The 13,999-nt window shown below is 37.0% G+C and overlaps 1 protein-coding gene across 1 annotated transcript in view; it reads left to right on the top strand.

The window, feature by feature from the left end:
* Positions 1-13,999, top strand: part of DNAH14 (dynein axonemal heavy chain 14) — a 417,787-nt gene that overhangs the window by 21,632 nt on the left and 382,156 nt on the right. Inside the window, exons 2-3 of the mRNA XM_070602297.1 lie at positions 886-997; positions 5,905-6,068. Coding sequence (XP_070458398.1) covers positions 921-997; positions 5,905-6,068 — 241 coding nt within the window. The 5' untranslated portion in view covers positions 886-920. The remainder of the gene's footprint in view (positions 1-885; positions 998-5,904; positions 6,069-13,999) is intronic.

Here is a 13,999-nt window from a genome sequence, read left to right as displayed (position 1 = left end):
GTGCCAGCCCTGATATCCTTCAGTTTTTGGCTGCATTAAATGACCCTTATGTGGCCATTCTTGGTATTGGGTCCTGATTGGTTCTGCATCCTGAGTCTCATCACTAGGTAAACTATCCTACATTGATATTGTAGTTGTCAGCTTCATATCTGGTATAGAGATTTCTATCATTTCTATTCCACTAAGAACTACTCTTGCCTCTGCCTATTTCGGTCTGTATTATTTGATTTGTCTGAAGCTTATTCACTTGCCAGTTAGAGCTTTTTCTGTCCTACATTGATTCTAGGCCAGCATCTTGGCTTAAATTCTTTAGTTAGAGGATACTTCCATGCAGTGCATTGTCTTTATTTGGAGGCTTTCTGTATCTTGTTAGATTTCCCTCAGTAATCAGAAAGAGACTCTCTTTTTCGTTTTTCAAAACCCACTGCCTTTTGTTCTGTTCTGTTCTATCTGAGGACGCTGGGAGTATGTGGATGTGGCCTTTTAGTACTTAGTGAATGGTGAAAGGAGTTCAGCAGCTCAGGCTGCCAGTTCTCTTGACTTGCCTAAGTTCTTTCGGATGATTTTCCCTGAGGAGATGATCTTAAAATGTATCGTTATCTTTAGTATGGAATTTAAAGTAAGTTAAAATTGTATGTACATAAACCCATCAGTGTAAGAAGTAAAAAACTGGCCTTAGAGAGAAAGTTAGACAATATAGATACTGTCCTGGGAAGGGTAACTAACATAGTGAATGATCTATGTATAAGAAACACTTGAAGGTAATGAGGATAAATTAAGCTTAGTGAGAAGTTGGGAAATATATATGCAGTTTTGAGTACCAATAGTCATAGCTGTGAAATCATCTTTTATATTTAAAAAACAATGTGAATGTATTTTTTACAGCCCGTTACTTCATAGTTTTGTTCAGAAAAAATAATATGGAGACGTATGTACCCATTGATCTGACAACAGGAAATCAAGACATGAAGAAAGATAAAAGCAACACAAAGCAAAGGTAAAATAAGATATAATAAAATTAAAATTCCAACAATATATGCCTAGTGGTAAGCCATTCTCACAGTGAAAAACATAAAGTGTCATATGAGGACTGGATGAGAGTTCTGGAGTTTAGAAAACCTTAGTTTTTTAGGAAGTGGTTCCCAACAAGATAGACAAATTAACACTGGCTGCTGGCTCCTTCCCCCAGATCAACCTTGGATATTCCAAAAAAGTGAGAAAGAGGTTGATGCCTATGAGAAATTAACCAACAACTGAGAAATCACAGGAAGGCAAAAGGTGGTTAGTTCTAGGTATGGATTATGGGTAGAAAATGGCAGCTCAGAGCAGATTGGAGAGAAGAGATTTATGTGCTGTTTTTCTTTATCATGTTCCTCTGTGTGGATCAGTATCCCATCAGAAAAAAATAATGGAGGTGAGAAAGTACTTGAAAATATTATTGACTTCTATTTAAACATGATGGATTGAACCTATATGTTTACTGCTCTTCTTCCTAAATTCCTGCGAAAATGATAGTCATGATAAAGATAAAATGACAAAAGAGATCAAAAAGGAATAAACTCACAAGAGAATGAGAGTTGAGACAAAAGCAAGTGGTAGATACCAGTAAAATTTTGGAAGCTTGAAAACAGATGGATAAGTGATTACTTTGTAGAGCAGAAACTGTCAGCCTAAGATGGCAGTGGGTAGAGCCCAGAAGCAGACTGATTTATCCCCCTAGTTTCCCCCTCCCACACTTACTCCCCTCACCCCCCAAAATTCAGGAATTCAGGATACTAGATACCTCTGAAAGTGGCAGTACAGCTGAGACTGAAATCAGTAAGTTGAAAGTTTGTGTAAGTAGCAATTAGAACCCAGATCTCCTTTCTCACCCCTCACAGCCAAGAGACTGTTTCTTCCTTCATTCCAGTGGACGAGTTCTATTCTAGGATGTGGGGATACCAAGCACAGCTGAGAGTCGATTACTGTACTCAAATCAAAGGGACCCTTGGTCTTCTTCCTCTGCTTGACTTTGAGAAAGCTCACATCCAAAAGCTAAGAAAATTATTCCCTGGGAAACTGACCAGCCACAAGAAAAGATTTACAGATGACAGTTGGGAACACCTCAGCAAAGCCCCAGATTATCTTATGATGAAATCTACCAGTTGACAAACTCCACTAGCGCATGAAGAGCTGTCTCACTGCTGTGGTAGTGGCGATTCTTAAATATGAGCAGACAACCCATGATTATTTGGGGAAATTTTATAGCATAATAGAAACTCAAAAGAATTGAAGAAACTTGGAGAAAATACAGTTCAGGGAGAAGGAAAGTTCAACAACAACCACCACGCACCTGTCATGAGATGATTGGAGAGGTGACAGAAGAAACAGCTAACATTTAGAGAACAAAACATATGGAACATTTGAAGGAAAAAATAGCTTTTGGGAGTTAAATACATAATAGCAGAAATGAAGATTGAGAGAGGAGTTGAAAGATAAAGTTGAGGAAATTTTCCAGAAAGAAAAATGAAAAGATAGAGATAGAAAGTAGGAGAGAAAAGATAAGGGATACGTAGAAAATGAAATAAGATGATAGAAATAAATCCCCAAAATGTCTGCAATCACAATAAATGCAAATGGACTAAACTTTTTTTTTTGGTGTCAAACTGGATAAAAAGAATAAAATACATGTGTGGAAACAACCTGAAAGGCAAAAGGATACCAATAGATGAAAAGTAAAAGGATGGTTACACATTCTCCTCTAGGTCATACGGAACAGTTACACCACTTTGTGTAAGACCATAAAACTCGTTTTAACAAATTTTTGAAACTGAGAACTGAATATAGTGAAAGAAAGAAAAAGAGGAAGGAAGGAAGGGGCTTAAAGTACTGCATTAACTACGTTTATGTCAACAGATAAAAATTATGTGATATAGGTAACTCAGTGTTTAGAGAAAAATTTGTTGTCATAAAAACATATGAAAAAACAAGAAAGGCTGAAAAATTAGTGATCTAACAATCACTTTAAGAAGTAAGGAGGAAAAAACTGAACAGGATAAACCCAAAGAAAGTTTAAGGAAGGAGATAAAGATTATCAGAAATTAACAAAATAGAAATCAAAGATAAAATAGAGAAAATAGCAAAAGCAATCATTGTCAATAAAATTGACAAACCTTTGACAAAGTCGATCAAGAAAAGGAAGAAGGCACAAATAGACACACAGTGTTGTGGCATCGTACAACTCTAAGAAGCACCATTCACAATGTGTTCTCTTTACATGTTGCTTCCTGAAACATGAACCCAGGGGAACCACAGTGTGAGTGGTGCACCGTGGAGTGGTGCCAGCCAAAGGCCCTGTGACCAATATTAGATCAGAAAAGGAAGACCAGTACAGATAGATCTGCAATTAAAAAGATAAGAGAAAATTAACTGTTTCATGGAAATGAGCTGGAAACATGAAAATTTTAAGAAAAATATAAACAAAATAGACTCAAGAAGTAGACAAGATGAGCTGTCTTTTAACCGCTAAAGTTGTTGAATTAGTAACTATGAATCACTACTACCCCCCAACTGATCCTCTTCCCCCCACACAGACCACACATATCAGGCCCAGACAGGTTTACTGAGTTTTTAACAGATTTACAAATTCCAGCAAAAATTCAAGCAACAGATAATTCCAATCTTGTACAACTTCTTCTACAGAATAGAAAAAGAGAAAATAGTCCCTAAGTTAATTTATGAGACTCGTTTATACAACTTTCCACGTCAGTTTCATTCATGACCTAGAAACAAAAACTTCCAAATAAAATATTAACCTACAGATTACAGCAGTGTATAAAAATAGATGATACATCAAGATCAAATGCAGTAGTTTATCTCAGAAATGCAAGATTAGTTCAACTTTAGAAAATCTATCAATATCAATTACTGTTACTAGATTAAAGGAAGAAAAGCATTTGATAGAATTCAATATCTCTTAATGATAAAAACTCTTAGCAGACTACTTGATTAAGGGCATTTACCAAAAAGCTAAAGCAAATATCATATTTAATGGTCAAGTGTTAAAGTGTTTCTTTCAAAGTCAGAAAAATGACAAGGATGCTTGCTATTGCCACTTCTCTTTGACATCCTATAATAGATCCTAGGGTAATAACACAAAAAGGAAGGAAAAAAAGGACAAAAAGAAGTGAAAGCTCTAAGCTTTGAAAAAGGAGAAAGAAACTGTAATCATTCATAGATGATGTGATTATCTATAAAGAAAGTACAAAAGAAATTACAAAGTTTTCTAATTAATAAGTGAATTCAGCAAGGCTGCTAGATTAAAATTAGTATATTTAAGTGAATTGCATTTCTCTAGTCCAGCAATAGATTGAAAATGTAATTAAATCATAGCTACCATTTGTAATAGTAATGAAAAATAAGGTATCTAGAAAAAATTATTTTTAAAATATGTTTGATCTTTATGGAGAAAATTATAAAATTTAATTGAGAGCACAGCAAATTTATATAGAAAAGCAAAGGGCCAAGAATATGTAAGCACTCATTAAGAAAAAGACAATTTGAGCGTCTTAATCTACAGCTATCAAAACTATAGTAATTAAAGCAGAGTGATATAGAAACAAGGATAGACAAATAAAAATAAAGAACCAGGGAGAGAGAATTGTCTACATTTTGAGTGATGACAGACTTAGTGTTACAGGTTAGTGAGGGAAAGGATGGGGGTATTCAATATGGGTGCTGCGATAATTGCATATCTTTATGGGGACGGGGAGAAATTGAACCTGCCCTTCAAACCATACCCAAAACTCAAGCGTTTAATAATTTACATATGAATTATAAGACTTGTGAAAGGCAAAACTTTAAAACTGTTAGGAAAAAGTATAAGAGAATTTTGTCATCACTTTGGAGTAAGAAAAGATTTCTTAAAACAACACAAACCATACAGGTAAAGGTAGATAAGTTAGATTAAAGTTGCGAAGTTCTGTTAATCAAGACTTCAAAAAAGTGAAAAGATAGGTCCAAAACAGAAGCTATTTTCAACACATAAAAAAATGACAAAAGATTACTATCCAAAATATGGAAAGAACTCCTAAATATTGTTAAGAAAATGGTAAGCAATTCAGTACAAAAAACAAAACAAAACAAAGGGTATGGATAAACATTTCAGTGAAGAGGAAATTGTTCAAGGTGTTTATGAACCAAATGGAACTCACAAAGTGCTCACAAATTAGCTCAAAGTGCTAATATTAGGTATTAAGAATACCTAATAAAGCTATCTGTAAACAAGTTCAGAGAAATTGTACTTTATATGTCTTTGAATAGAAGTTACTTCCTTACTCATGTGATTAAGTGTCTTTGTTTTATGTACCAGTGGGTATTTTTACACTGAGAAGTACGTGTAAGGATTTACAGAACTCTGTGTTTCTTCTGCCTTATAAAAACGTGGTCTATGGCACAAGTAAATCGTAGGCAGTGATTTTGGATTCTGTTCTTATGAAAAGGTTTTTACAACATTTACAAAGTAGGCAGTTGGCTAATGTATTGCGGAAAGATTTTGGGTTTAATCCTGATGTGGATTGCTGATGGCGGTTTTATAAAGGAGGGTAATATATGAGTACTGAATTTCAGAAAACTGTGTTCCAGGCTCACTCCACCACTAACTTAATTGGATAACATTTCTTCGTCTTTTAAAATTAGATGAGGATTCTTAAGTCCCTTCTAGCTTTAAAATTTCAATGGTAATATCAGTTAGACCTACTTAGCATTTAACTAGACTCTCTCTGTTTCAGATCTGCTTTTCAAAGTGCCTATCAAAAATTGCTTGAAAGGATAGATATTATATTGTATTGTCAAGTACAGAATAAAGACAAACTTCAAGATACAGAGAATGTTAACCATAGCATCTTATTTTCTTTGTCATATTAGACTTTTAAAATATGAAGAGCAAAAAGGCGAAGATGTCACAACATCAGAGAATCAACAAGCTAAAATAGCAGAAAAGGAAACACTGAAATATAAAACATTTAGAGCATTGTCTATACCCTTGAAGTCAGAAAAAACAGAAGAAATTGATGAAGATTACTACCCAGGCATGTTGATTTATGTTTTCTTTTATGAAAATGGAAAAAAGTTTTCATAGCATTAAATCAAGAAAACAAGTGAAATATATTGAAATACCAGCGTTTACTTTCACAGTACAAGGTTTGGTGCTTCGCTAATTTCATTAGTCATAGCAGTTAGCAGTATCTTCAGATACAAAGCTGGCCTTTTAAAGGGAACATAATCTAAATACTGATCATAATGGTAACAACAGTGATATCACTGCCACCACCCAGAAAATTTGACATTTCTACAGCAATTTACAGTTCACATCACTCTTTCACACGTATCATCTCATTTTTTGTGAAATAAAGGCCCTAAAGAGGGGTCAACCTTCTCTGAAGTCCCCACTGCCCCCTGGCTGCGTGGTGGCTTCCTTTGTTGCTCTTGTTTACCAGTGTCCTGATTATTCTTCCACATACCTCCATGTTTTAAGTCTTCCTTCCTTCTCCCTATCCCAAATTCTACCATTTGCAGTATTTAAAAATTTTTTTAACCACAGCTTCCTTTTTTTGTCCAACTCTTCTATATCCTCACCTTTATAAAGGTTACTCTTTGGTCTCCATTCTTGTCTTCACTTCTTCCTGGATCAGCCATTCTTGTTATTGATATCTTCAACTCCATTTTCCCATTTCTTTCCTCTGTACCCAGATTGGCAAAACTTCAACCCTAATCAATGTAATTGTCAATTTTCTCTACTTTAACCCTCGGGTTGGTAAGCTTTTCTGCAGAAAACTTACACAATCACATCGATTGGTTCTTTTTCCTAATTTGTGGTCTCCAGCATCAGTGAGGTGCTCTGTGCTACATGGTTTCATTTGATGTCTCCTTTTAGCTTTCCCTTCCATCATTCATAATATCTGCTTAAACTGTCACAATTTAACTGTAAGCCTCTCTTACTTGATTATGCCTCCTACCCTATAAAAAATGAATACTAGAAACAGAGGTAGTCAAACGGAAACATCTAACTTCTCGCTCCCCAGCCCTATCTACAGTACTTGTCCCAGGGAGTAACTGTGCTTCCTCTCCTTTAGGGTCAATCTCACCACCTCAGTTCTGGAGCTCCTCTTCTGCCACATCCTCAGGAACTTAGAGTCCGTCGGTTATCTTCTCTCCCATCTGCTTTTCTACTGGCTCTTTTCTGTCAACACATAAACATGCTACAGGCTTAAGGCTTACGCATCTTAAGCAAAACAAAACAGCCCAGAAACATCTTTAGTCGTGTGTTCCTTTCTTGCAATTACTGCTATAGGATCAGGCTTGAAAAAGTTGCCTCGGCTTCCTGCCTTCACTTCCTTACTTCTAGTTCACTCCTCTGCCTAGATTCTGTCTCCTTCGTTCTGCTGATAAGACTCTTTCCCAGGTCACCAAGTACCACTACATTGCTAATTCCTTATAAAAAGAATTCGTTTATAAATAAAATAATCTTTCTTTTACTGGACTGTTCTGTAACATTTTATTATTTGACAACTTATTTCCTTTCTTTTCCCTTGACTTTTGAGGAAAACTACTCTCCTGGCTTTCTTTCTACTTTTTTTCTTTTTTTTTATTGAGTTATTGATAGGTTACAATCTTGTGAAATTTCAATTGTACATTAATGTTTGTCAGTCATGTTGTAGGTGCACCACTTCACCCTTTGTGCCCACCCCCACCCCACCTTTCCCCTGGTATCCACTAAACTGTTCTTGGTCCATAGTTTCAAATTGCTCATATGAGTGGAGTCATACACAGATTATCTTTCTCTCGCTGGCTTATTTCACTTAACATAATTCTCTCAAGGTCCATCCATGTTATTGCAAATGGAATGATTTTGTTCTGTTTTGCAGCTGAGTAGTATTCCATTGTATATATGTACCACATCTTCTTTATCCATTCGTCTGTTGCTGGACACTTAGGTTGCTTCCATGTCTTGGCTATTGTAAACAGTGCTGCAATAAACATTGGGGTGCACAGGACTTTTGGGATTGCTGACTTCAGGCTCTTTGGATAAATACCCAGTAGTGGGATGGCTGGATCGTATGGTAGTTCTATTTTTAGTTTTTTGGGGAATCTCCATACTGTTTTCCATAGTGGCTGCACCAGTTTGCATTCCCACCAGCAGTGTATGAGGGTTCCTTTTTCTCCGCAACCTCTCCAACATTTGTTGCTATTAGTTTTAGATATTTTTGTCATTCTAACGGGTGTAAGGTGATATCTTAGTGTAGTTTTGATTTGCATTTCCCTGATGATCAGCGATGATGAGCATCTTTTCATGTGCCTATTGGCCATCAGTATATCGTCTTTGGAGAAATGTCTGTTCATGTCTCCAGCCCATTTTTTGATTGGGTTGTTTGATGTTTTGTGGTTGAGTTGTGAGAGTTCTTTATATATTATGGATATTAAGCCTTTGTCAGATATATGACTTGCAAATATTTTTTCCCAGTTAGTGGGTTGTTTTTTTGTTTCAATCCTGTTTTCATTTGCCTTGAAGAAGCTCTTTATTCTGATGAAGTCCCATTTGTTTATTCTTTCTATTGTTTCCCTTCTCTGAGAAGGCATGGTGTCCAAAAAGATCCTTTTAATACTGATGTCAAAGAGTGTACTGCCTACGTTTTCTTCCAGAAGCCTTATGGTTTCAGGTCTCACCTTTAGGTCTTTAATCCATTTTGAGTTTATTTTGGTGAATGGTGAAAAAGAATGGTCAATTTTCATTCTTTTACATGTGGCTTTCCAGTTTTCCCAGCACCATTTGTTGAAAAGACTTTGTTTTCTCCATTGTATGCCCTCAGCTCCTTTGTCAAAGATAAGCTGTCCATAGATGTGTGGTTTTATTTCTTGGCTTTCAATTCTGTTCCATTGATCTGTGCACCTGTTTTTGTACCAGTACCATGCTGTTTTGATTACTGTAGCTTTGTAGTATGTTTTGAAGTCAGGGATTGTGATGCCTCCCGTTTTGTTCTTTTTTCTCAGGATTGCTTTAGAAATTCGGGGTCTTTTGTTGCCCCGTATGAATTTTAGGATTCTTTGTTCTAATTCTGTAAAGAATGTCATTGGGATTCTGATTGGGATGGCGTTGAATCTGTAGATTGCTTTAGGTAGAATGGACATTTTAACTATGTTTATTCTTCCAATCCATGTACATGGAATGTCTTTCCATCTCCTTATGTCGTCATCCAATTCTCTCAGAAAGGCCTTGTAATTTTCATTATATAGGTCCTTCACTTCCTTAGTTAAATTTACCCCAAGGTATTTTATTATTTTTGTTGCGATTGTGAATGGTATTATATTCTTGAGTTCTTTTTCTGTTGGTTCATTACTGGAGTATAGAAATGCTACTGATTTATGCAAATTGATTTTATACCCTGCAACTTTGCTGTAGTTGTTGATTACTTCTAAGAGTTTTCCAGTGGATTCTTTGGGGTTTTCTATATATAAGATCATGTCGTCTGCAAACAGCGAGAGTTTCACTTCTTCCCTCCCTATTTGGATTCCTTTTATTCCTTTTTCTTGCCTGATTGCTCTGGCCAGGACCTCCAGTACTATGTTAAATAAGAGTGGTGATAGAGGGCATCCTTGTCTCGTTCCTGTTTTCAGGGGGATGGGTTCAGTTTTTGCCCATTGAGTATGATGTTGGCTATGGGTTTGTTGTATATGGCCTTTATTATGTTGAGGTAGTTTCCTTCTATCCCCATTTTGTTCATAGTTTTTATCATAAATGGCTGTTGGATCTTGTCAAATGCCTTCTCTGCATCTATTGAGATGATCATGTGGTTTTTATTCCTCAGTTTGTTGATGTGGTGTATCATGTTGATTGATTTGCGGATGTTGAACCATCCCTGTGTCCCTGGTACGAATCCCACCTGATCCTGATGTATGATTCTTTTGATGAATTGCTGAATTTTGGTTGCCAAAATTTTGTTTAGAATTTTTGCATCTATGTTCATCAGTGATATTGGCCTGTAGTTCTCTTTTTTCGTGGTGTCCTTGTCAGGTTTTGGTATCAGCGTGATGTTGGCCTCATAGAATGTGTTAGGAAGTGTTCCATCTTCCCTAATTTTTTGGAATAGCTTGAAAAGGATAGGTATTAAATCCTCTCTGAAAGTATGGTAGAATTCCCCAGGAAAGCCATCTGGTCCTGGGGTTTTATTCATTGGGATGTTTTTGATTGCTGTTTCAATCTCTTTCCTTGTGATTGGTCTGTTCAAATTGTCTGCCTCTTCTTGAGTGAGCTTTGGGAGATTGTAGGAGTCCAAGAATTTATCCATTTACTCTAGGTTATCCATTCTGTTGGCATATAGTTTTTTGTAGTATTCTCTTATAATCTGTTGTATTTCTGCAGAGTCTGTTGTTAATTCTCCTTGCTCATTTCTGATTTTGTTTATTTGAGCTTTCTCCATTTTTTTCTTTGTAAGTCTGGCTAGGGGTTTGTCAATTTTATTTATCTTCTCAAAAAACCAGCTCTTTGTCTCATTGATCCTTTCTACTGCTGTTTTCGTTTCAATAGTATTTATTTCTGCTCTGATTTTTATTATTTCTCGCCTTCTGCTGACTTTGGGCTTCATTTGTTCTTTTTTCTCTAGTTCAGTTAGGTGTGCTTTAAGGTTGCTTATTTGGGATTTTTCTTGTTTGTTAAGATGTGCCTGTATTGCGATGAATTTCCCTCTTAATACAGCTTTTGCTGTATCCCATATGAGTTGGTATGGCATGCTATCATTTTCATTTGTTTCCAGGTATTTTTTTATTTCTTCTTTAATTTCTTCAATGATCCATTGCTTGTTCAGTAGTGTGTTGTTTAGTCTCCACATCTTTGTGCCTTTCTCAGCTTTTTTCTTGTAATTAATTTCTAGCCTTATAGCACTATGATCTGAGAAGATGCTTGTTATTGTTTCAATTTTTTAAAATTTGTAGAGGCTTGCCTTGTTTCCCAACATATGGTCTATCCTAGAGAATGTTCCCTGTGCACTTGAGAAGAATGTCTATTCAGCTCTTTCAGGGTGGAGTGATCTATATATGTCTATTACGTCCAATTGTTTTAGTTTTTCATTCAGCTCCACTATTTCCTTGTTGATTTTCTGTCTGGATGATCTGTCCATTGATGTGAGTGGGGTGTTGAGGTCCCCTACTATTATTGTGTTGTTTTTAACATCTTCCTTTAGGTCTGTTAATAGTTGCTTTATGAAGCTTGGTGCTCCTGTGTTGGGTGCATAGATATTTATAAGTGTTATTTCTTCTTGATGAAGTGTCCCTTTGATCATTATATATTGTCCCTCTGTGTCTCTCTTTACCTGTCTTATTTTGAAATCCACTTGGTCTGATATGAGAATTGCAACACCTGCCTTTTTTTCCTTGCTATTTGCTTGAAGTATTGTCCTCCACCCCCTCACCCTGAGTCTGTGTTTGTCCTTGGGGCTGAGGTGTGTTTCCTGGAGGCAACAAATTGTTGGATCTTGTTCTTTAATCCATTTTGCCACTCTGTGTCTTTTTATTGGAGAGTTCAATCCGTTCACATTGAGAGTGATTATTGATGCATGTGGACTTAATGCTGTCAATCTGTCGCTCATTATCTTGTTTTCCTGTGTTTCTTTTCCTGTGTACTTTAGACTACCCATTTAATACTGCAATTTCTTATGCTGGGTTTCTTAGATTTTCCTTATCTATGATTTGTGACTCTGTTCTGTACTTTATTTTAGTGTCTACCTTGAAGTTTGTATTTAGAATCTCGTGTATAATATAGTCTATTCTCTGGTGGTCTCTTACTTACTCGACTAATACTGATTTAGACCCTTTGTTCTTCCCCTCCTAAATAATTATTTTCATTTTTTTTTCCAACTCGTTTTATTAATTTGTAGTTAGAGTGCTAAGATCGTCCTTGTTTTGGTAGTTTCCTTACTTTTACCCTAATGCTATAGTTGAATATTTGCTATCCTGTTCTGGTTCTATCCATTGGTCTCCCTAGTCTGTGGATTGTGTCCCCTTTCTCCCTTCTTTCTTTTTTCAAGTATGAGAGCCTTCTTGAGGATTTCTTGTAATGGAGGGCTTTTAGTTACAAATTCCCTTAACTTTTGTTTGTCTGGAAGATTTAATTTCTCCCTCATATCTGAAGGAAATTCTTGCTGGATAGAGTATTCTTGGCTGAAGGTTTTTATCCTTTAAAGTTTTGAATATATCACTCCATTCTCTCCTAGCTTGTAGGGTTTCTGTAGAGAAATCTGCTGACAGTCTGATAGGGGCTCCTTTATAGGTTATTCTCTTTTTTTTCCTTACTTCCCTGAGTATTCTCTCCTTATCATTCCTATTTGCCAACTTTACTATTATGTGCCTTGCGGTGGGTCTTTTTACATTGACAAATCTAGGAGATCTAAAACCCTCCTCTACACACATTTCTCCGTTGATCCCTAGATTTGGGAAGTTCTCTTCAATAATTTCGTTAAGCACACTTTCTGCTCCATTTTCCTTTTCCATATTCTCGGGAATTCCTATGATCCTTATGTTCTTACTCCTCATTGAATCCATTATCTCTCGGAGATTTTCCTCATTTTTTTAAATTCTTAGTTCTCTTTCTTCCTCTGTCTGGCACCATTCAGCCTGTCTGTCCTCGATTATGCTCATTTGCTCCTCTCTGTTGTCTACACGGGCATTCAGGGTATCTGTATTCTGTTTTATCTGGTCCATTGTGTTTTTCATCTCAAGTAATTCTGTTTGATTCTTCTTTATGATTTCAATCTCTTTTGTGAAGTAACTCCAGAACTCGGCTTGTTTCTCTATCTTTCTCTCTACCTCATTGAGTTTTTTTATTATAGCTGCTCTGAATTCATTATCACTTAGTTTACCTAATTCCAAGTCCTCAGGACTTAATTCTGTGTTTTTATTGTTTTCCTTCTGGTCTGGGGCTTTTATAAATTGCTGGATGGTAGAGGAGCGGTTTTTTCTTGTGGTGGTAGAATTCAGTTGCAGTTACAGCCTGTCGCCACTAGATGGGGGTTGAGAGTGGCGTGTTAGCTCTCCGCCTTGGGGCAAGATGGCTGCGCCCACTGGCTTTGCTGGGGGGAGGGGCTGTTACTTACACGCTGCCGGTCTGGGTTCAGATCAGTTCTGTTCTCTGGTCTCCCAAGGCCCTTGATTTTTAGGGTCCCCGTGGACGGAAGCTTTCACCCGTCAGCGGGTCTCCACTGAATCAGCGGCAGGAGTCCTGGATGATACCCTGGTCGCGCGGCCCCTCCCCCGCTCCTTCCCGACCCGCGCCGCAGCGATCGCAGACTCTAGGGGAGGGAGCGATGTTCTCTCCTAGCATTCCAGCGCCTCCGAAGGTGTAAAGCTAGGTTTATGATCTCCACCTTCTTGGTATTGTAGGTCTCTAACGAGCTGGCATTATGTTTATTCTCTGAAATTCAGTTCTTCCAATCTTTTGTTGTATTTTGGAGGGGAGAGAATCCCGGGTCAGCTCACGCTGCCATTTTGCTCCGCCCACTCTCCTGTCTTTCTTTCTACTTTTTTAGCTGCTCTTTGTCAATCTCTTTCATGGATTTTGATTCCTCTGTCTACCCTCTAAATGTTGTTTCTCAGGTGTTTTAGGTTCTGCTGAAATTAATGTTTCCTCTCCTTTCTGGATTAGACCATAGTTTGATTATTTTTAATAGCAATATATTTCCTCTATATTCCTTATTAAATACACACCCCAAACATTTAGGTGATACCTGCAATTGCCTTCAGCCTCTGTCTGAACATGGGTCCATTTGATTTCCTGAAGGGGCCTGGACTCCAGAACTTCTGGCCTTCATTGGACAAGAATGTTTTTATCTAACAGATTAAAACAAAGGAAGTGCCTGGGCCTTATAGCTAAGTGTTTGTAGGCCCAACACAGCTTCCCTTCCAGCAAAGACAAAGGAGTACTCTGATCTCTTTGTTACATTTCTCAGTAAAGAGAGAACAGAAATAGAGGGCT

The sequence above is a fragment of the Equus przewalskii genome, chromosome 31 (assembly GCF_037783145.1).
Source record: "Equus przewalskii isolate Varuska chromosome 31, EquPr2, whole genome shotgun sequence".
NCBI lineage: Eukaryota > Metazoa > Chordata > Mammalia > Perissodactyla > Equidae > Equus > Equus przewalskii.
Note: the sequence above shows the minus strand (reverse complement) of the source record. Positions and strands in the feature narration are given on the sequence as shown.